Here is a 24,503-nt window from a genome sequence, read left to right on the forward strand (position 1 = left end):
CTTATTTCCAGATAGGGGTGAGCGCTTAACGTAGATGGCACTCTAATAATTCGTTTTTGAAAAGAGAGAGAAAAGCAGAGAACAACTTGAAACAGATCCCAACACTTTTACAAGAACAAAACAGGAGGGGAATGCAAAGTAAAACCGTGAATTCAGAGTCAGTAGGCCGGATCCGCTTTAAGAGGATTGAAACTAAATGTGTCCAAGGTCACACGGTTGCAGTGCACAAAAGTCTTGTAATGGTTCAAAAAGGAGTTGGATCAAAGAAAGGGACCAGTTAGAGGGTCAAGGCGGCCAGCCCAGTCCAGAAGGTTAAGGAGTTATTATTACCTTGTTGCAATCTTTAGAAAGGGAGGCCTGGCGGACACGGTACCTTAAAGTGGTGAGAATGCTCCAGCGGGGGCAGTTGTTCCTGGCAGTGGATGCAAGTCGGTGCTTCATCCGGGGGAAGAGAGGATCTCGTCGTGAAGGAAGACAGGAGTCCGTTGCACTGCCAGGGAAGAAACCAGCCGCGGAGTTTCTCAGTTACAAGGAGCGGTCCGGTGATTCGCGGTTCAGTGGTGAGTGGCTATCCGGCTGCCGGGGTGCTTGGCACGGGCAGTTCGACCACAAACCGGGCTGGGGTGCGAAGAAAGAAAGGCAAACTGGTTGTGCCCACCAGTCAGGGGAAGAAGCCTCTCCAGCCGGGAGATCTTCTCTGTCATCGGGAAGTGGTGAGTCGGTTCTGCAGGGCTCCACCGGTGGTGTCATCGTGGTAGGTCGGCTCAGCTTCTCCCTCGTCGGATTCTCAGGTCCTGTGGCGACTTCTGAAGTTCCAGTCTCCAAAGCCCTGCTTTTATGCAGAAAACCCCCATTCACTCAGCCTAGCTGTCACTCAAACATGCTAAGTGGTGAGCCGGCCGGCTCACCACTTGGGCCAATCACACAAGAGTGCGACTTAAGTTACCAAGGTAACTCAGTCCAGGGTGCCTTAACCCCCTCCCGCACCCCCTGTGGTACCCAGACAGAGTGGCACCACTTTTGGAGGCTTCTGTGGAGAAGCCCGCCAAAAAGTGGAACAAAGGGCTCGACTTGGGTTGGAGTCACAGAAGAGAACACAAATGCCATTTTAGAATCGAGTCTTGGCAAAAAATACCAACCGGAGAATTACTATTAATTAAATAAACCGGCGGTATGTTCGAGGCTATGAGAAGTAAATAATTAAAGTTGTTAGCCTCGAACAATGGGAAAATCCCATAGGTATATATTCACGGTCGAATATAAAAAGTAGTTTCCACTGCCACCAGCCAAAACTCGATCAGGGGGGACGGAGACGTGCCTCCTCGACTAACAGACCAAGGGGCAATCGAATTGCCCCGACCAGTACGTCCACAATATGATGGTTTGTACTGGTTTCTGTTAATAATTTGGGACTAGTAAAGCCAATGGTGACTTTACATGCCCTGGGAGACAGTAGTCAGTCCCAGGGTATGGAGTCTATGGTGGGGTGTCACTATGACACCCCTGTGTTACGGCACGGAGGGTGCTGTGTGACACACATAGGAAAAACACATGAGACCCTATGGAGTAAAGGACCCCATAGCCCATAAAACACATTACCAGTCAAAGGAATACCATAAATCATGTCCAAGAGTGGGAGAAAAAGAGTCTCACTCTTGGCAGGAGGAAAAAACAAACTCCAGAAATCCAGCAAAGCTGCTGGGGGACTCACTAGGTTAGGAAATTCAGCCTAAAGAGAGAATTCTCCCTAACACTGTGCCAGTATCCACATTGGCCCCACTAGTAAAGCTCATATTGTTGTGCCAAAGGTCACATTGCTCTCCCAGTAAAGCTCACATTCCCATGCCAGTATCCACATTGCCCCCAGTAGTAAAGCTCAAATTGTTGTGCCAGAGGGCACACTGCCCCCACTAGTAAAGCTCACATTGTGCCAGTGTCCACATTGCCCCACCAGTAAAGCTCGTATTGTATCACCAATTTCTACATTGCCCCCACTAGTAAAGCTCACATTGTCGTGCCAGAGGTCACATTGCCCCCAGTAAAGCTCACATTCCTATGCCAGTGTCCACATTGCCCCCACTAGTAAAGCTCACATTGTTGTGCCAGAGGTCACATTGCCCCCAGTAAAGCTCACATTCCTATGCCACTGTCCACATTGCCCCCACTAGTAAAGCTCACATTCCCATGCCAGAGGTCACATTCACCCCACTAACCACATTTGCCCAACAAGGTAATCACAACTGTGTTGAGAGGCTCCAGGGCCTGCTGTTGCAGTCAGTGCGCTTTCATGCACGGAAGTACATGCACAGAAGTACATGCATGGAAGATCATGAAACGGCACAAAAGAACATTCCTACCAGACGGATATCTAAGCGCTGTGAACCAACATCCCAGTGCCGTATAACCTGTCTCCTTGGCACACAGCTGGTCACGCTACAGTTGTCCACACCTTGGTTTGTGCTCCTCTGAAGGACAATACAATGCAAGGCTGACAATGTTTTTCTTCTGAAATGTTTGGAACTGTGCGCAAAGTTCCCGACACAGGAAGCTACAGTGTGCACAGGATATGACGCGCTGCTAATCTAGTGCCTTCCTATTGCTGATTGGCCAGTCTGCGCGGTGGGCTTTTAGACTGCGCATGTGGGGGGGGCTGGTGTTGTATTGTCACTATTTATTTCCCGTCTCTGACCCCATTTTCTCTCTGTTTTCCTTGCAGGGGATCCCCGGAGTTCCTGGGAAGAGGGGCAAGACGGGTAGGCCGGTAAAGTTTTTCTTCGTCTATTTTGCAGACTTTGTTGAATTCAATATGACACAGGCTCCTAATTATGTGTACCTCACATTCACAGCATGTGTTCGCCAGATTCAATGACGCGACATGCTGTGCGCGTGTGTGTGTGTGTGGGGGGGGGGGTTGGAAACAATGCTCCAGAACAAAGACAATAAAATACCCACACACGCTACAGATGCACACATGACTACACTCTGTGATATGCATGCAATTGAAGAGACATGTTATGTTATGTTAGCGGTACTTATATAGCACACCGTCACCAAAGGAATTGGTCCCCAGGCGCTCTGGAGGATCTATAAATGATAAGGTGGGATGGGTTAGTAAGGTGAAGAGGCAGTAGGATAGTGAGAGGAGTGGTGTACTGTTTGGCAGCTTCAACTCGGTGGCCACTGGGTGCTGAGCTTTGGTGCGAGTATTGGATCGGTGTCAGTCTGCGTGTTCTGTTGGTGCGACTTATGTGTTGTTGCAGTGTGGTGAAGTGCGTGCAGCTTGTTGTGCGAGAGATGGTTGTGTGAGTTTTTTTTAAGTATGCAGAGAGTTTGAGTTTATATTGGTTGGTGGGTTATGTGACATTTAACATGCAAGCATTCACAGTTCTGTCTAAGTGTAGCACCCGCTGACCTACACAATTCAAACTGAGTGTGGCACTCACCAATCTTCACAATATTATTCCGGTACCGCACAGGCCAATGTTCACAATTCTATCTAAGTATTGGACATGCTAACATTCTCATTTCCATTTAAGTGTTGTGCTTGGTAATCTTCATAATTCCGTCTAAGTGTGGCACACACTAACATTTGCAATCCTGTCTAGATACGGCGCAGGCCAATGTTCTCAATTCTAAGTGTGGCACGTGCTAAGATTCAAGTTCCAGTTAGGTGTGGCATATGCTAACATTCACAAGCCTGTCTAGGTGCGACGCAGGCTAGTGGTCCCAATTCTAAGTGTGGCACGTGCTAACATTCAAGTTCCAGTTAGGTGTGGCATATGCTAACATTCACAAGCCTGTCTAGGTGCGACGCAGGACAGAGTTAGGAATTACGTCTAAGTGTGGCACATGCTAAGATTTACAGTTTCATCTAAGTATGTTGCTTGCTAATACTCATAATCCCATCTAGATGTGAGGCAGAGCTAGGAATTCTAACTAAGTGTGGCGCATGCCACCATTCACATTTCTAACATTTCAATTGGAGTTCTATCAAGTGTGGTGTATGCTAAGCCTTCCTAATCCAAGTAGGCAGGCGCCGACATACATAAACCTATCTAGGTGCGACGCAGGCTAGCGTCCACAATTCCCTCCAGGTGTGACACTTGTTAACTTTGACTAGTATGTTAGGATGCAGTGCAAGGCAACATTTCAAACACTGTCATGGTTGATATCCGGCTGGTGGGCACACAACTTTCTAAGTATGCATGAGCTAAGTCTATGGCAGTCTATGATCTGGGAAGATAAGGTGGAGTGGCGGGGGCTTTCTGGAGTAGAGTGATTGCTCTACACCCCACCCATGCCACACTTACAGTTTTTGTTGGTGTCTGTTAGCTGCTGGCTTCCTTGGCTTCCCCTGCGGACACCTGCAGACACTTCTTGGAGCCGCTTCTGTCGCTGCCGCCCTTTGCCTTGGGGCCCTTAGCCGCGGGGCTGCTGGGCAGGGGGCTGCCCTGGGGTGTCCTTGATTGAGGGTGCAGGCAGCCAATCAGGGCTCTTGGGAGGGTGGGAAAGTGAATCCAGGAAGCGGGGAGGCCCGGCAAAGACCACGCTTTGGCCTCGCACTACGTGCTTTTAGAAGCACTGGGCATTATTTTTATAGGCTGGCTGGGGCTCAGGGGCGATGCTGCACTCACCGTGGAAGGGGTTTTCAGTAACAGGCGGTGATCTCTCGGGTCGATGGACCCTGGAAACATGGGCAGAAATGCCCAATCAGAGCAGGTGGGGCGGGTCGGGGGGTGGGAGGCATCGGGAGGTGGAAGAGGGTGCAGGAAGGGGAGAGGCGGCAAGAGGGGTGCTGCAAGGGCCTAGGGCCCGCTTGGATGGGCAAATGGGCACTTTATGGAGGGGGGAGCGGGGGCAAGCAGACTCCTCACTCACCTGGCATCCTCGATGCTAAATACACAATGTCCAGAGCAGCGCAAGCCAATAGATGTGTGGGCAACACTGAAAGGCACGAGTTTTCATGTATAATATGGGTATATAAATGTCATATATTGCTAACAGAGGTCTACCAGTTCTCACATGTGTATCCTTACATGTTTGCTAGGTGGTGGTGCTGGCAAAGCGAGCAGATCCATTCCTCAGGACGGAGGCAAAGAAACCTGTTGAGAGTAGCCACTTATTAAAGGATGCCTAAGACCCCTCCAAAGTGCGCTGCTTTATGAAGTTGGCCGCTGGTTTATGAAGTTGGCCACTGCTTTATGAAGTTGGCCACTGCTTTATGAAGTTGGCCGCTGCTTTGTGAAGTTGGCCGCTGGTTTATGAAGTTGGCCGCTGCTTTGTGAAGTTGGCCGCTGGTTTATGAAGTTGGCCACTGCTTTGTGAAGTTGGCCGCTGGTTTATGAAGTTGGCCGCTGCTTTGTGAAGTTGGCCGCTGGTTTATGAAGTTGGCTGCTGCTTTCTGAAGTTGGCCGCTGGTTTATGAAGTTGGCCGCTGGTTTATGAAGTTGGCCGCTGCTTTATGAAGTTGGCCGCTGCTTTGTGAAGTTGCCCGCTGGTTTATGAAGTTGTCCGCTAGTTTATGAAGTTGGCCGCTAGTTTATGAAGTTGGCCGCTGGTTCATGAAGTTGGCCGCTGCTTTGTGAAGTTGCCCGCTGGTTTATGAAGTTGGCCGCTAGTTTATGAAGTTGGCCGCTGGTTTATGAAGTTGGCCGCTGGTTTATGAAGTTGGCCACTGCTTTGTGAAGTTGGCCGCTGGTTTATGAAGTTGGCCGCTGCTTTGTGAAGTTGGCCGCTGGTTTATGAAGTTGGCTGCTGCTTTCTGAAGTTGGCCGCTGGTTTATGAAGTTGGCCGCTGGTTTATGAAGTTGGCCGCTGCTTTATGAAGTTGGCCGCTGGTTTATGAAGTTGGCCGCTAGTTTATGAAGTTGGCCGCTAGTTTATGAAGTTGGCCGCTGGTTCATGAAGTTGGCCGCTGATTTATGAAGTTGGCCGCTGGTTTATGAAGTTGGCCACTGCTTTGTGAAGTTGACCGCTGGTTTATGAAGTTGGCCGCTGCTTTGTGAAGTTGGCCGCTGGTTTATGAAGTTGGCTGCTGCTTTCTGAAGTTGGCCGCTGGTTTATGAAGTTGGCCGCTGGTTTATGAAGTTGGCCGCTGCTTTATGAAGTTGGCCGCTGCTTTGTGAAGTTGCTCGCTGGTTTATGAAGTTGGCCGCTAGTTTATGAAGTTGGCCGCTAGTTTATGAAGTTGGCCGCTGGTTCATGAAGTTGGCCGCTGCTTTGTGAAGTTGCCCGCTGGTTTATGAAGTTGGCCGCTAGTTTATGAAGTTGGCCGCTGGTTTATGAAGTTGGCCACTGGTTTATGAAGTTGCCCGCTGCTTTATGAAGTTGGCCGCTGGTTTATGAAGTTGGCCACTGCTTTATGAAGTTGGCCGCTGCTTTGTGAAGTTGGCCGCTGGGTTATGAAGTTGTCCACTGGTTTATGAAGTTGGCCACTGATTTCATGAAGTTGACCGCTGGTTTATGAAGTTGGCCGCTGGTTTATGAAGTTGGCCGCTGGTTTATGAAGTTGGCCGCTAGTTTCTGAAGTTGGCCGCTAGTTTATGAAGTTGGCCGCTGGTTCATGAAGTTGGCCGCTGCTTTATGAAGTTGGCCACTGGTTTATGAAGTTGCCCGCTGCTTTATGAAGTTGGCCGCTGGTTTATGAAGTTGGCCACTGCTTTATGAATTGGCCGCTGCTTTGTGAAGTTGGCCGCTGGGTTATGAAGTTGTCCACTGGTTTATGAAGTTGGCCACTGATTTATGAAGTTGGCCGCTGGTTTATGAAGTTGGCCGCTGGTTTATGAAGTTGGCCACTGCTTTGTGAAGTTGGCCGCTGGTTTATGAAGTTGGCCGCTGCTTTGTGAAGTTGGCCGCTGGTTTATGAAGTTGGCTGCTGCTTTCTGAAGTTGGCCGCTGGTTTATGAAGTTGGCCGCTGGTTTATGAAGTTGGCCGCTGCTTTATGAAGTTGGCCGCTGCTTTGTGAAGTTGCTCGCTGGTTTATGAAGTTGGCCGCTAGTTTATGAAGTTGGCCGCTAGTTTATGAAGTTGGCCGCTGGTTCATGAAGTTGGCCGCTGCTTTGTGAAGTTGCCCGCTGGTTTATGAAGTTGGCCGCTAGTTTATGAAGTTGGCCGCTGGTTTATGAAGTTGGCCACTGGTTTATGAAGTTGCCCGCTGCTTTATGAAGTTGGCCGCTGGTTTATGAAGTTGGCCACTGCTTTATGAAGTTGGCCGCTGCTTTGTGAAGTTGGCCGCTGGGTTATGAAGTTGTCCACTGGTTTATGAAGTTGGCCACTGATTTATGAAGTTGACCGCTGGTTTATGAAGTTGGCCGCTGGTTTATGAAGTTGGCCGCTGGTTTATGAAGTTGGCCGCTAGTTTATGAAGTTGGCCGCTAGTTTATGAAGTTGGCCGCTGGTTCATGAAGTTGGCCGCTGCTTTATGAAGTTGGCCACTGGTTTATGAAGTTGCCCGCTGCTTTATGAAGTTGGCCGCTGGTTTATGAAGTTGGCCACTGCTTTATGAAGTTGGCCGCTGCTTTGTGAAGTTGGCCGCTGGGTTATGAAGTTGTCCACTGGTTTATGAAGTTGGCCACTGATTTATGAAGTTGACCGCTGGTTTATGAAGTTGGCGGCTGGTTTATGAAGTTGGCCACTGGTTTATGAAGTTGGCGTGTCTATAAGAATTGTTTGAAACATTGCTGCACCTTGAGCTCTCAGGCTGTTTATCTCCCAGAAGCATTAAAAACGATTGATGTTGGTAGATTCCAGGCCAGAGGTGGTTGGTCCCTCTAGATCAGGGGTCTCCAACCTTTACGTTGGCAAGAGCTACTTGTAGTTAATGATCAATAGATGGGACCTACTGGCAAGAGGTAGTCGGGTGGTCATGTCCACGAGTATGAGCATTTGTGCCAAGATTTGTTTGGGTGGTTTATTTGTTCTTTATATTCAAAGGAATATCATATGCGTTTACCATGATATTAATAGCTTCAAAAACATGGTTATTACAATGTTTTGTATTATTAGCTGTCTCCTGAAAATTGTCAAGAATATCAGAATGTGGGAAACCAATCAGAATATTTGATGTTAAGTCTGACGCTGCACGCTATCCACCAGTGCGCAGTAATCTGGTGCAGAGCTTGAAACAGCAACAGCACTCGGACGCTGTTAGACGGGATCAAAGTTTTGATTTCTGGAAGCTCATGTATGTAAAGAGAGGATTTGCAGAGACAGGCAGCTGATACCCTGCTTGCCACAGTGTTTGCACCTAACTGCAGATCTGACATGGCAGACATAAATTCAGGACCGTTTTTAAAATCTCTCACAACAGACTCGGCCACGGGAGTCTATGCTCCCTTCACAATTCCACCATCTGTAGAAGTGTATTTGTTTTTCATCAAATAATTAGCAACTTTGAAGGATGCACCTGTAACAGCATTTGAATTGCAGAGTTTAGTTTGCCTACTTTTTAGGATTTCGGAGAGCTTCCTTTCAGAAAATAATATTCATATGTGTGTGTATCATTACAAAATGCCTCCCAACGTTATGCTTTTTCCCCACTGTTACTTGGGCACCGTAGATGCACCGTTTTTCTTTACGCTCGAAGAAAAAAAAATGGGTTTCCCTTTCTGGATGTTAATGGTCCGTCTTTTGACTTTTGTTGGAGGGTGCCTCTACATCCTGGATTTCAACAAGGGGAGTTTATTTGTTTCTTTTGGGGCTGCAGGTGCAAAGCCCACCTGAGGAGTGTTTCAATCAATGGGTTATAAGGTTTTAAAACAAATCCAGCACATATCACGTTCTGCTTCAGCCAAAAATAAATCCACTGCCAGTTTAGCAAGTCCCCAACTCATGCACAGTGCCCACGTGCAGGTCACAGAATGCAGCCAGGGGAAAGGAAGCCAACGCCCACTACGTTGACTAACCTTACAAGTTTTTATCTCAAAATAATTGGCAAGATCAAAAATAAATGCACGTGGAAACCATGTGATCAAGTAAACTACAGGTTACGATAACACTCCGTTGTATAGCGATGAGTTGAAACGTGCACGAATCATAACAACCCGCCCAGACAATATATCAACATCACATTAACTTTTTAAGCAAAGGGAGCATCTTTGTAGTGAGGGGCGACCTGCCACCCGGCTGCCCTTTATGAAGGAGGCAGTATCGCAAAACACAGCACACGGGAACGCTGCCGCTCCCTGCAGGAATCACGCAGGTCATTCTGGTGCATGACCAATGGGCCATGCGTGGTTTGCATGTACAGCTCTCTCAGACATATTGAGGGCTCCAGCATCACAGTGACACTCATGACATGTGTTTTACAGTGGCAGTGCTGGAACAGTGCCGCCATATCCAGCGTACTGTTGATGACCAGGCATCTACTCAAATTGTTCATGCATTAGAGAATGACTTGTCAATTGTATGGTTTCTTTCCCAATTTTCAGCAAAAACATTGACCATTAATTACATTGTTTCAGCCCAGTATTGAAAGTCTGGAAATCCCACCCAGAATCTGAACATATGTGTACAGGTTCCCCACAGATCTCAGAAGATCTCCCGGTTTGTGCACATAGCCAAAGGGGATGAACCCTGTAAATTGTTCTCCCCCTCCCATGTCTCTCCTCAGTGCTCTCTGTCTTTATTCACGAGCCGGTTTTGTACAGTGCTCTGTTTCCTAGCAACTAGGTTTAAGCTATAGTAACCCTGTGCATATCAGAACATATGCATGTAAACCATTGCTGACTTTTCCCACCAAATTACTTCTATCGTTTCATAAAACTTGGGCTCAAACAGAACCATTACATTGTGTCCTGGCATTGATTGTACATGTCACTGTACGTTGCTCTATAGTCTTATAAATGGAAGTGCAGAAGCCCCAGAATGCAGTGCAGCGAGTAGTTCTCCACATTTGCTAAAATTACCTGTAGCGCTTGAATTCCTGGTTTGGGGGACGCGTAGATGTGGACTCCACCATATCACGCCAAAATACCACCTTAACCTTTAATGCAGTCTGGGTTCTACTGCCTTAAAACAGAGAACTTAGTGTCGTCAAATAAAATAAATTCACAGATGTGCCATACACCGCAACATGTACCGCTAAATGTACCTTTTTTTAGCAAGCTCGGACACACATGGATTGTTTTTTTCAAAACACACACACATGCTGAGCAAGAAACGATTACAGCTGAAGCTTTATTTTCCCCCATCCTGATTGAAAGCCTACAATTACCAGCATGCAAAGGAACGCTATCCGAAACGAATGTAAAGAAACACAGCGATCACAGCCCCAGCTTTGTTTCATGGCCTGCAGATCAATGCACTCGTGCCCTTTCTAAACAGCCATCATTTGCACCTCTGGGTGACAATGGCTGCAACACACATTTCCCATCTACTTTTGTTATTGATAGTTAACCCCTTGTTGGGACACTGCCCGAGCACTTCAAGCCCAACTGCGTTTGACTGTTTGCTTTCCAAGAGGAGGACAGGGAGGGTGCAGGGGAAGAGGCCCTGGGACTTCAGAAGCCAAACTAAACAGACAGTGCCAATTCTGGAGTCTGGTGCAAGGAGCTACTGGGAAGCCTCGGGCGAGCTGTCCATGGCTTGCGACTGACTGGTTGGTGACCCTTGTTCTAGGGACTCTAGTTATGGGACCCCGGAACCTTTTGGGGCTGGTTCTCTGATTTTCTTCTAAAACCTGGGGGTTTCTTCTGGTAGTCTTAGCCCCGCCCCTTTGGACCATGGCCATGAGTGTATTGGGGCCAGCAGCTGCTTCTTGGCACACTCTCCAGGGATGGCTTTCTCATTCATCCCTTCATTTCCTCCTCTAGCACTCCTTCATCCTTAGTTTGGGCTTTTGGGTGGCTCTTTAGTGCCACCTGCAAGCCTAAAGTGTTGCATCGCAGTACAGATGCGGAGAGAAAACCCAGCCTGTGAGGGTTCATGTCTCCGCTCGTTGACCACCACGGCCATGTTAATCCCTATGGCCCTTCCTACCCACTACCTGCCCTCCCTCCTGGGACCTCAATAAGCAGCTGCATCACGTAGTTACATCCGAGTGTGTGTGCCTTATAAAGCCTGCCATTGTTATTTCTAAGGAGTCTTATGCAAGTTAAGTGTTTAATTGCCACTGTAAGTGAGCTCCTGGTGTAATAAAAATCTCTTAATCAAGTATGCCTCCCTCTACTTGATTTATAAGCCCTATGTGTATCCTCCCATTTGTTCCTTGAACTGTAGGCCTGTGAAAAGCCAATGCTGGTGGCTTGTATACAGGTATTAGATACACATTTTCCAGACTCTGACATCGTATAACCCGCAATGTGCCAGCAGGTGACATGTAATGGCGAGCTAGTGCCATGTAATGGCGAGGTAGTCGCATGTAATGGCGAGGTAGTGCCATGTAAGGGCAAGGTCGTGCCATGTAATGGCGAGGTTGTGCCATGTAATGGCAGGTCGTGCCATGTAATGGCCAGGTTGTGCAAGGTCGTGCCACGTAATGGCGGTGTAGTGCCATGTAAGGGCAAGGTCGTGCCATTACGGCAGCACCTGGAAACTGCTATGCCATACTCACACACAACACAAGTCCAAACCTTTCTTTTTGCCAGGTTTGGTTTCTCTTTCCTTTCACCCTTTGGCCCTCACTATGAGTCAAGTGGTAACAGTAAAACAGGAGGTACTTCAAGTACTACCTTTTTTTATTGACACCTAATTGCAGGTCATGAGGTGTTTTCCTCAAGTGGTATTTCCGGGATTGCTGCCTGCAGTGAATAGTGGGTGCTTAGGCACTGGGGAGCTACACACGATGCATATATCCGCGTTACCCCTCGCCCACAAGATGGAGGTAAATCTAAACGGCACGGCAGGTCCACCCCAGAGGGCGAAACTCGACCTCCGACGCCCGCATTCTCTTCCCCAAATGCATAGCAGGGTCCTGGCGGGCCATTCTGTGCATTATTGGACCTGGTACCCAGGCTTCTCCTGAAAGCAATACTGATTGCAATATTTCAGAAACTCTGTATCTTTTCCCGCCCGTCCAGTGGTGGTCTGGTGGACCCTTTCTATTCCAGAGGACTGATTATTGTGACCACGTGGTATTTCCACGTGCGGTAACAATAATTAACCCACGGCAATAATTACTGCATGGGACTATCAGGGGCCCTAAAAAATACCGCGTCCCCTCGTTTCCTGCTTTCTGGCTCTCCTCGGTGGAGTTCACTGCGCTTCTCTGCTCCATGTTCAGAGCCCGCTCTATGCGCGCGCGCACGCACGCCACGCGCACGCCCGCACACACACCGGCACACACAGAGGACTCCCCGTGCAGAGCAGCTGTCGCCACCTCGCCTCTTGCCTAATCCCATTCTCGGGCCGGGGCGGGAGGGGCTTCCAGGCCGCCTCTGCCTATTACTCCCCTTCCTTGAAAGGATCTGAAACTGCGGCCGAACCGGGGCCAAAACTCGAGAAAGGCATCAAGGGCCCTGCTTTGGCTAGGAGCCCGAGGCCCCTGAGCCCACATGAACACCATCCATCGCACTGCACGCCCTCTGGATTTCATTAAAGAAATTCCCTCATATATACAAACTTGACCCGCCACACAACACACACGCGCAGCAGAAGCGTACACAAAGGCTGGCACTCGTACAGCCAAGGGTAGTCATATGCAACACTGTACATCTGAAAGTGAGAGTCTGGTTCTGTGCCACCCCGAGGCCTCTCTCAAGTTTGCGGTGGTAGTTGGGTGTGATATGTGCAGTATCCTACGTGGGGAAAGCCCTCTGCTCATTCGGCATTTGGGTTTGACCGCGTATAGGCCCATGCTGATTTCTGGGGCAGCTTATTCACAGCATTAAACATTGACGGAGAGAGGAGAGAGCGGTCACGCCAATGGATCAACAAGACAACTTACCACCCGATAGTATCGTCCACACTGAGGGATGAAAATACACCTCAACACCCGATAGTATCGTCAACACCAAGGGATCAACAGACCACTCAACACCCGATAATATCGTCCACACTGAGGGATCAATAGACAACTCAACACGCGATAGTATCGTCAACACAGAGGGATCAAAATACACCTCAACACGCGTTAGCATCATTCATGCTGAAGGACCAACAGACAACTCAACACCCGATGATATCGTCCACCTCAAGGATTCAATACACACCTGAACACCCAATAGTATTGTCCACGCCAAGGGATCAACAGACAAATCAACACACTGTAGTTTCGTCCACACCGAGGGATCAATATACACCTCAAAACCCAATAGCATCGTTCATGCTGAAGGACCAACAGACAACTCAACACCCGATGATATCGTCCACCTCAAGGATTCAATATACACCTGAACACCCAATAGTATTGTCCACGCCGAGGGATCAACAGACACTCAACACACGGTAGTATCGTCCACACCGAGGGATCAATTTACACCTCAAAACCCAATAGTATCGTTCATGCTGAGGGACCAACAGACAATTCAACGCCCGATAATATCGTCCACAGCGAGGGATCAATATACACCTCAAAACCCAATACTATCGTTCATGTTGAAGGACCAACAGACAACTCAACACCTGATAACATCGTCCACAGCAAGGGATCAGTATACACCTCAACACCCGATAGTTTCATCCACACTGAGGGATCAATATACAACTCAACACCCGATAGAATCATCTACACAGAGGTATCAAAATACACCTCAACACCTGTTAGCATCATTTACGCAGAAAGATCAATAAACACCTCAACACCCAAAAGTATCATCCACCGTCGAGGGATCAATATACACCTCAACACCCAATAGTATCGTTCATGCTGAGGGACCAACAGACAACTCAACACCTGATAATATCGTCCACCTCGAGGATTCAATATACACCTCAACACCCGATCGTATTGTTCACGCTGATGGATCGACAGACCACTCAACACCCAATAATATCATGAACAGCGAGGCTTCAATATACACCTCAACACCGGATAGTATCGTCCACACTGAGGGATCAATATACAACTCAACACCCGATAGAATCATCTACACTGAGGGATCAATATACAACTCAACATCCATTAGTATTGTTCACGCTGATGGATCAACAGACCACCCAACACCCGATAATATTGTCCACCTCAAGAATTCAATATACACCTCAACACCCGATAGTATTGTGCACGCTGAGGGATCAACAGACAATTCAACACCCGATAATATCATCCACACCAAAGGATCAATATAGACCTCATCACCCAATAGTATTGTTCACGCAGATAGATCAATAGACAACTCAACACCCAATATTATCATCCACACTGAGGGATCAATATACACCTCAAAACCTGATAGTATTGTTCACACAGAGGGATCAATATACAACTCAACACCCGATAATATTGTCCACCACGAGGACTGAATATACACCTGAACACCCAATAGCTTTGTGCACACTGAGGGATCAACAGACAACTCAACACCCAATAATACCGTCCACACTGAAGGATCAATATACACCTCATCACACAATAGTATTGTTCACCCAGACGGATCAATACACAACTCAACACCCGATAGTATCGTCCATGCCGATGAATCAACAGACAACTCAACACCCAATAGTTTTGTCCATGCTGAGGGGTCAATATACACCTCAAGACCCAATAGGATAGTTCACGCAGTTGGATCAATAGACAATTCAACACCCGATAGTATCGTCCACACAGAGGGATCAATATGCACCTCAACACCCGATAGTATCATCCACACTGATGGATCAACAGACAACTCAACACCAAATAGTATTGTCCATGCTGAGGGATCAATATACACCTCAAGACCCAATAGGATAGTTCACACAGAGGGATCAACAGATAGCTCAATACCCGACAGTATATTTTACGCAGAGTTATCACCATACATCTCAACACCTGATATTATCATTCATGCCAAGGGATTAACATACAACTCAACACCCGATAGTATCGTCCCCACCGATGGATCAATATGCACCTCAACACCCGATAGTATCATCCAAACCGATGGATCAACAGACAACTCAACACCCAATAGTATCGTCCACACTGAGGGATCAATAAACATCTCGACATCCAATAGTATAGTTCACACAGAGGAAACAATAGGCAGCTCAATACCCGATAGTATTGTTCACGCTGAAGGATCAATATACACCTTATCACTCGATAATATTGTTCACGTGATAGATCAATAGACAGCTCAACACCTGATAGTATATATTATTCAGAGGCATCACTATACACCTCAATACCTGATATTATCGTTCATGTCAAGGATTAACAGACAACTCAACCTCCAATAGTTTTGTTCATGCCAAACGATTAACAGACAACTAAACACTGCTAGAATTGTTCATGCTGAAAAATCTACAGACAAATAATCACCTGATGGTATCGTTCAAGCCAAGGGATCAACAAACAGTACATTTCATGCTGTGAGATCAACAGACAACTCAACACCCAATAATATTGTTCACAATGAGGTATCAACAGACGACTTAACACCTGAGAGTATCGTTCACGATGAGGGATCAATAGGAAACTCAACACTTGATAGTATTGTTCACAATGAGGGATCATTATACAACTGAAAACCGATAGAATTGATGAGGAAGTGCCAAGCACCATCCACGCTCCAGCCGAAATACCATGGATAAGTGACATCTTGTCAAGATGTAGAAACTTATAGCATATGCACAATGAAGATATTCAGTTAGTTTAAACGTGCACAGATGCAGAAAACTGCAAGAAGCAAAGAAATCGTGAAGCTTGCTTATGCTTAGTAGCAAAATAGATTGCGGCAAGCGCCAACTATACACATATCTACCCCAAAAGCACATTGTAGATTAGTGAAAATCTACTACGCACATGAGCAGAATGGAACAAAGGTTACTAAAGGTCTCAAGACGAGAGTTCTGCAGCAACAAATTGAGAATTAAGATGGAGAGAAGCCCAGCTGAAGGTAACCATGCCAAGAAGGCAATGTCGTATCGGGCTGGAAAAGGCCAACAGTGGATACAATTAAAGAGAAAAAGAACAGAGTATCTTGTTCAGAAAGGTCAAGATAAGCCACAGATGGTAGAAGACTTGCAGAATTAAATCGAATACATAAAATTGCATGAATAAGAGGTCCATTTCACGGCATCCTAATCACGTGGCAAGGCAGGCAGGAAGGGATGAGACTTTCACACCTAAGCATGGATCCCTGCCATACCCATACTCCTTAACGTTCCCAGACCAAGAAGCAGACTCGAGGTCAAACTACGAAGAAGTAATTGACAAATGACCACTGAGGTGATGATTTATTGTAACATAATTGGAAGGAAGCTGGGGTGCAGACAAACTCCCTGCACCTGGCTGGTTGTTCTGCATGCTGCTAAACGTAAGTGGAAAAGTATGAGTGGGGTTGATGCCAACCCAATCATAGTGGACCGTGTGATCTAGGGTCCCATATTAAATAGAACCAATGAGAAGTCGTACTTTTAGTGACATTTACATTGGCCATTTTGAAGGAAGGGCTGAGTTGCCCCACCTGACATTGATTATCCAATCCCCTCTCGCTGTTACCACATACAGTTATAGTACCTATGTTAAAGTTACCTTCCTATAACCAATCAGGTTGCATGTTAGGTCTTCAAGATTACGCGCCAGTGATGACGTGTTTTTGATATAAATATTGTGTTTTTTCTGTAATTAAGTGGAGCTTAAGCGAGAAGGAAGATCGAGCGGTTGCTGATGTTCATTGAACTCCCTGTTTTCTGTACTTGTCATTAAATGGACTCCCTTTGCCAAACTACTGAGTTGTCATTATTATTTAGTGCAAGAGTAGGAATCTGCATCGCCATCTATCTCGAGGGTGCTGCTGCTCATCTTAAAGGACTGTTTGGAGAACCCCATTCTTATGGGCGGCTGGGGTCCATCCAGTTCAGAATCGCTCATGTTGAGGGATCAATAGACAACTTAACACATGATAATGCACTTGTAGGTGTTGCTCCAGGCATCTCTGCACCTGGGGACAGCAAGGCATAGACTCTGGGTGCAGTTGGAAGACTCTACCACAGTCTCTGCCAGTGTTGTCATGGTAGGCCCTCTTTAGGCTTTGGCATTCCCACCCTCTCTGGCTCTTTGCCTTCTCCTCCTAAGTTCTTTACTCTCTTGTTTACTCCTCAAAGCCTTGGAATGATTGAGTTTTCTTCAGGTGCCCTCTTCCAGACCCCTCTCAATTATTCATCCTCTTCCTCAATTGACCTCCTTCCTCTGTATTCTCTGCCTCCTCCTTCTATATATGAAGGGCATTCCTCTGGACGTCTCAGCTATTTTAGTGCCCTTTCCCTCCCCTCCGCCACTCTTGGTTTTGTCTGCTCATTCCCCATCACCTCTGTTCTTTGTGTTGATGTTCTGTCCCCACCTGCATCTTTCTGTTGCTCTAGTGCCTTTTCTCCAGCCTCCAACACTCTTAATATCTTTATAATCTCCCCCTCCTCCCTCTTCCTCTCTTTCCATGCCACTCCTTCCATATCTCTTCCACCTCCTGTGTGCAATCATTTCATGTTCTTTCTCCTTCTCATGCTGCCTCACCGCCTCCTCACTTCCTCTTTCCTGCTCGTCTTCCTTCCCTCTCTCTGCTATACCACATCCTCCTTCTTCTTCAAGTCATGATTCTACCTATTCTGACTACACTTACCTTTATCCACCATCGGCCTAAACTGATGGAACCCTTTATAGCTCAGCAGACCCGTCCACCGGGCCTGCCTCTGCTGAACCGCTCCCAGTTGAGTCCCAGTATTTTTTGAGTGCGAGGATTGGCTCTTCCAAAGTATTGTTTCTCAGCTGTTCTCATTCATTGCCCCTGGTTGTATGCTGGATCGTGGGGCAAGTCCTCATCTTTCTTTTCAGACCTGAAATGGTGTTGCTTCAGGCTAGATCCACCACTCTTGGTGATTTGGAAGTCTGATTCTCCTTGAACACCCGATCTTCTGGTTTGCTGGAAGAATTACGTCTTTGGTGTGTCAGGTGGTGGCTGAGGAAGACTGGCCCAGATTGGCCAGGGAGAGTTACCAAACAAACTAAGCAAAGGGGAGGGGTATTGAAGCAGGGGCAGGAAGTGTGGGTTTATCAGTTGAGGTCAGAGGTGGAGGAGGAGAATGACCAAGAGACCAGCAGGGAGAAGGGAGGAGCGGTGGATTGTGAAGATGTATGGAGCAGGTGAGGAATTGGTTTTCTGCAGTGCCAGTGTGTGCTTTTGTGGCGAGTGAGTAGAGAGCTGAGTGTAAGGAGTGAATGTGAGTTGAATGAGAGAGAGAGTGAAATAAGGTTTTTTGTGTAGTTGATGGAAGTAGAGTTGTATTGGGAGGGTTTAAAGTAGAAGAACGGGAGAAGAAAGCAGCCAGATCAGGGATAGGAACGAGTGAAGGTGAGAGAAGGCGAGAGTGTAAGAGGACACACAACATCTGAAACCCAAATTAATCACATTGTGGGGGGCACCAAGAAAATAGGAAATCCTTAGGAAGTCCTAGAGAGAGTGAGATCAATAAGGATGCGACCTTTAGGCCCTCGCCACTAGAGCAGGTAAGGGATTAGACAGTCGGGGTTGCAGATCTCTACTTGCACCCCAGGGAAACAGGGAAGCTGGGGGTAGTGTGGTGGAAGCCCGCTGGAGGCCGAGGGACAAGTTGGGAGCACCCCTGAGTGCAACCTCTTGCCATATTACAAATAATAATAAAACCCCTTGAGCAGTTTCCCCTGAGTTTGTAGAATTATTCAAGCCAATCAGGACAGCAGTCAGATCTCTTTACCCAGATTGACGATTGTGAGGGATTCAGCCATCTGCATGGGAAGACTGCGCTCGTCTGGGCTTTTTTGTGTATTTTCCACACTCATCGCACATCAGAAAAATAGTCTTGCACTCTGGGAGGACACAGCTTACCAGCGCTGCCCCTCCCTCTCATGTGTAGCTGATACCTGACAGCCATGGTTACATCAAAAGCCTTTGGCTGTGGGTTGCCCAGTTAGAATTTCAAGGCCCCGTGGATTTGCATCTCCATTGTCAAACCTTGCTGGTGGCGGCGAATACTGAAGAATGTTAATTAGCAGATCTCAGGGAAGGCCTGGGTGCAGGAAGTTACAATGGAGACCAGCCACCAACAACTCTTTGACATGCAATGTTTCAACTTGGTATGAACACCCCTCCTTGGTATGAAAGGGCAGTGAACGTCCTGTCTGGAACCACTCCTTTCAGAGCAGGAAAGTATGTGAATTGTTGGAGACACAAGTCTGCCTGCAACCTCCTACTACAAAGGAGGCCCATGTTGTGATCAAGTGCCGCATAGGGCTCAGTTAATTAGGGAGAGACTTTGATGTACAGCAGACAGGAAGATGGGTGGGACTTAGAAGTATATGTTGTCATCATTCCCCTGTCTGTTGCCAAGCACCCTGGTTCTGACCTGAAGCATCACTGAAGATTGTTGGTGGGGACCCAGGATTGGTCCATTAAGGTGGGCTTAGTCTGCACCAATCACTGGTGCCCATTTGGCTTAAAAGAGGACTGAACCCCTCACTTAGCAGATAATCTGAAGACTTTGAAAGGAGTAAGAAAAAGGACTCATTTGGATCCAAGCTGAAGGTACAGTCTACCTTACATCTTCCACCAGTGAAGGAAGGCCAGGAGTTCCAAGAGGGAAGCAAGATCCCTCCCCTAAGCATCTCCCAGGGAACAGAGGGAGATACCGGACTCAGAGGACCCATCCAGCAGCTCCAGACCGGTACCCAACCAGCACACAGCATGCCCTGATAGGTTCTGACAGCAAGCTTCCTAGGTGGGAAGTGCTGGAGAGTCTCTGGACAAAGGACAATGCTGTTGCCTGCTAACACCCTCCTGAGCTTTGGGACATCTGCCTTGAAAGGACACAAGCCCTACGAAGATGCTAGGAGGAGTGCCACACAAGCATCATCCAGTGTCCATCTTTTTAAGGACAATTTTGAGAAAGCCGAGTCCTCGAACCTCATCCAGCACACTGCCGACTGTTGTCACACCACAGTCACCAGAGCCGTCCGAGATGCCTCGACCAGCATTCCAGATCTGCCAACCAGCACAGAGACGATTCTTGGCCCGAGCCGCCGCACAGGACATCATACAGACGTCTGTCCAGCCTCGCTTGCCGAACTGACTGCCACCTGGTACCCACAGCTGTTTCCTGCCACTAACTCTGTCTCATGGGCTGCGAAGCGCCCTGGAACTTCCTTGACGCTGTCGAGCCGCAAGAACTTCTTCAGCCCCAGGTACATTGTGGTTCTGCCCACCTGGACCTTTTCTGAAGGCCCCTAGAAACAGTTACAACCCTTTACCCTCTTGGTACTGAAACCAAATAACCTTGAACAGTAAGACTGATTACTTTACCAGCTATCCTCCTGTCAGTATCCAGAGTGCACCCCTTTCCTTCGTGAAACTGTCTGTCCTCTGTGTTCCTTTACAGGGTGGGTTGTATTTTGTAGTGTGCTAGAGCTGTCTATTGTATTCATAATAAAGTAGATATGTTTATACAACCTTGACTGGACAGTCCCTTATATCATTGGGTACTAATTGTAATGTTGGCTGTGCTGCAACTAACCAACGATCCACGACCTTCCATAGATAAGCCTGCTGGTCCATCCACGTCACCAAAATTGGACAAGGGGGACTTATAATTCACGTGTGTTCCAATCTGTTGGGATCCCTTCTGGTGCACTAGAGGTGTGGGGCTGATTGATGGTTTAGAGACTGATATTCATCCCTGTACCCCTGGTGCCCCGGAAGGTGATTCGTCGCAGCTTCAGCTTCTTTCTCGTGCTCTTCCTGTAATCCCTAAAGAAACACCCCCTATAATTGTGGGGTCTCTAATTGATTCAAAATTGGACTATACTAATGCTCTCTCTGCCACCTGCAGTCACCTCAGTAAGTGGAAAATGCTGCAGTCTGTCTTGTCCTCCGACTCGTAAAGCAGGACACAGCACTGGCAGCCTCCCAAGAGCACACTTTCTTTTATTTAAATGTTCACATGGCCTAGCAATAAAGTGCCTTAAATACAAGGTTCCCGGTCTTACACACAGGCGACCGCTGCGCCCTCTGTCTCCTAGATACTGAATTCGGGTGTGTTTCTAGGCATGACCGCCATGTCTCGGGTTAGGGCCCCGCCTCTGGCACATCTGGAAGGTTGACTCTGACCTTCCATTCCGTCAAGTTCTGTTCCCTTGGCCCGCTCCTCGCGCCCAGTCGGCCTTTAGCGCCTTATAAATTGGACTTCTAAGAGCCAGTGGGAGGCACAGAGGACGAGAGTCCCGGGAGAAGACAGGGCTACTTGCTGAGGATCGTGCCAAAGCAGTGAAGACTCGCCTCGTGTTCATTAAAGGTTCAAAGATATATAGACAGACGACGTGATGATGTCACAAGTTGCCAAATGGAACTGGCCGCAACAAGAACAGTTGCATGGCGAGGCAAGGGGCAGGTGCTGATAGACATGGCTGAGGCCAGTCTCGCGCCTCTCCAGCGCACCTGCACCTCCGGGACCACAGCAATGCCTGGAGGCGGGCTCCTGGCAGTCACCCCCTTCTTTACACTTTAAATGGGCAATTTGATTGAATCCGCCCTCCCTTTCGCATCTGCTGCAAAGGTTTGGTTGGGTTTATGGACTTTCAAGAAAACATTTCATCAAAAAGGAAATGCATCGAAGCAAATGCATCGAATGTAATGCATGGAATTGCTGTCTTTTGCATGTAAAAGTACATATCCATCGAAACATGTCCATCAAATGTAGGAATGGACAAGTTTCAATGGATATGTACTTTTAAATGTAAAAGATGGCATTTCCTTGTATTTATTTTACACGTTAAAACGTTACATGGGGCTGTCCAGTGCTGAAAACCTCAAAGTATTTCGGGACTTTGCAGCTTCATGTAAAGTTTTACTGTTTATTATTTGATGGGGGCTCCCCCTCCCAACACTCCCAACCGCCAAGGGCACCCCTAGCCCTAACCTTAACCCTAAGCCTAAAATCCATAGAATTTTATTCAATGGAAATGCATTTCAATGGAAAGAATTTTCAATTAATAAAATTCGATGGAAATGAATTCGATGATTTCATTTTCAATGGAAAGTCCAGATACCATTTAGTTGCCCATTATAGAAAACCACTTCTCCATTCAAGCCTTATTACAAGGAATTCGACAATTCGCACAGTGGGTCTCTGCTCACGTGGGCTTTTTTTGTAATTTTAAATGAAATTGAATGATGGTTGATCAACCTCTGGAAATGTGTGAGGCTGGAAAATGTGTGGGGCTAATTTGCACACATTTTCCTTTGCTCACTGCACAACATACACATAGACCCATGTACTCTGAGTGGACACAGCCTGCAGGCACCACCCCCCTGTTATATTTAGTTGGAATATGACAGCCAAGAGTACGCCATGTCATTTCAGAAGGGGGAGGGCAAAACCTTCCTCCTGGCATGGCCAGCTTAATTAACTATCAAAAGCTCTGCTATGTCCTTTTGTTAAGCCCTGCAGATAGTGGCAGCAATTATCATAATATATGAATAGAGTGTACTTCAAACAGGCCACATGGGTCCTGGCTGCAGAGTTTAACAAAGGAGACAGGAAACACCAATAACATTTGATATGCACTGTGTCAACATGAAGCCAGCTCCTGCCCTTAGTATCAATTGACAGTGAAAGGTCATGTCTGAGACTGAGTATTACAGTAGTCATCCCACAGGGGGACCCATTCAGAAAGTACGAGTATGTGATATGATATGGCATTTGTAACACGCCTATACACAAGTGTTTCAAGGTGTGACAAGGCAAGGAAGTGGGAACAGAAGGAGGATAGAGACAATGATCTTACTAGGCCAAATGACATTGAGATCACGCAAGTGCGGGGGAGGAGAAAAGTGCCAGGGGAAAGGGGAGGGGGCAGTGCTGTACATGGGATCAAAACAATAATGAGAAGTGCGGCCAGCAGGTGGAAGGTTCAAGGGTAAGTGCAGACAGCAGGTGTCCAAAAGTGCAGGTAGGGGGACTGTAGGGTTTCAGATACAGACTCAAGTGCAAGGGTAGCCGGAAGGCAGTGTGGTTGTGCAACTGGGCGGACAGGGATCGGGGCCCAAAATCAGAGGGTAGCGAGATGACCAGTGCAGTATCAGATAGGATTGATGGCATTGATGTGGATTGATGGCACCAAAAAGTCTGGTCCTGCCACAGCTTCAAGGGAGACCTGCCCCTTTAATCAGGGACCACAGAGAGCTCAATTGATCAGAGAGACCATTTAATCCACCACAGACAGGAAGAAGGCTTCCCACCCTCTGACACCAGAGTACTTTGCAACAGAAAAGGTAAAGGGGTGAAAACATCCCTTAGTATTACATGTTTTCACCCTTTACCTTTTCTGTTTCAACGCACTCTGGGTATGACCTCATGCATACAGGAGATTGTTGGTGGGGACCCATGATTGGTCCAAGGTTGGCTAACCCTAGCCCCACCTTTGGGCAGATCACCTGAAGACTTTGCGAAGAGTAGCAAGAACTCAGCATTGGACAATGCAGGCCTGGCCCACAGCAGCCAAACAGACTGTGCCCCCAACAGTGGGCAATAGCCCAGCAAACCCCAAAGAGCCAACACGGGAGACCCGCCAATACCAGAAGACGAGCGTTGCATGCCAAGAGAGAGATCCTATTAACCCCACTGACTAAATGGCACCCACACTTCTGCCAAAGGCCCATCCCCGGCTGCTGCGGCCCACACAGCCCCCACCAGCTGTGACCAAGCCATAGTATCCCCACCTGCATGAACTGCTGACACAGAGTCCCCCATCACACCCTGCGGCAGCCACAGAATCCCCCATCACGCCCTGCGGTAGCCACAGAGTCCCCCATCAAGCCCTGCGGCAGCCACAGAGTCCCCCCATCACCACCTGTGGCAGCCACAGAGTCCCCTCATCACCACCCGCGGCAGCCACAGAGTCCCCCCATCACCACCCATGGCAGCCACAGAGTCCCCCACCACCACCCGCGGTAGCCACAGAGTTCCCCCATCACCACCCACGGCAGCCACAGAGTCCCCCATCACCATCCCGTAGCAGCCATAGAGTCCCCCATCACCACCCACGGTAGCCAGAGAGTCCCCCCATCACCACCCACGGCAGCCACAGAGTCCCCATCACCACCCACGGTAGCCACAGAGTCCCCCATCACACCCTGCGGCAGCCACAGAGATCCCCATCACGCCCTGCGGCAGCCACAGAGTCCCCCATCATGCCCTGTGGTAGCCACAGAGTCCGCCATCACACCCTGCGGCAGCCACAGAGTCCCCCCATCACCACCCGCGGCAGCCACAGAGTCCCCCATCACCACCCGTGGTAGCCACAGAGTCCCCCCATCACCACCCGCGGCAGCCACCGAGTCCCCCCATCACCACCCGTGGCAGCCACAGAGATCCCCCATCATCACCCGCGGCA

At 48.1% G+C, this 24,503-nt stretch overlaps 1 protein-coding gene across 2 annotated transcripts in view; it reads left to right on the forward strand.

The window, feature by feature from the left end:
• Positions 1 to 24,503, forward strand: part of COL27A1 (collagen type XXVII alpha 1 chain) — a 1,990,256-nt gene that overhangs the window by 701,770 nt on the left and 1,263,983 nt on the right. For both annotated transcript variants that reach the window (XM_069609095.1, XM_069609096.1), the window contains exon 12: positions 2,717 to 2,761. In XM_069609095.1, the coding sequence (XP_069465196.1) occupies positions 2,717 to 2,761 (45 nt within the window). The remainder of the gene's footprint in view (positions 1 to 2,716; positions 2,762 to 24,503) is intronic.

The sequence above is a fragment of the Ambystoma mexicanum genome, chromosome 8 (assembly GCF_040938575.1).
Source record: "Ambystoma mexicanum isolate Mex_15411 chromosome 8, UKY_AmexF1_1, whole genome shotgun sequence".
Taxonomy (NCBI): Eukaryota; Metazoa; Chordata; class Amphibia; order Caudata; family Ambystomatidae; genus Ambystoma; species Ambystoma mexicanum.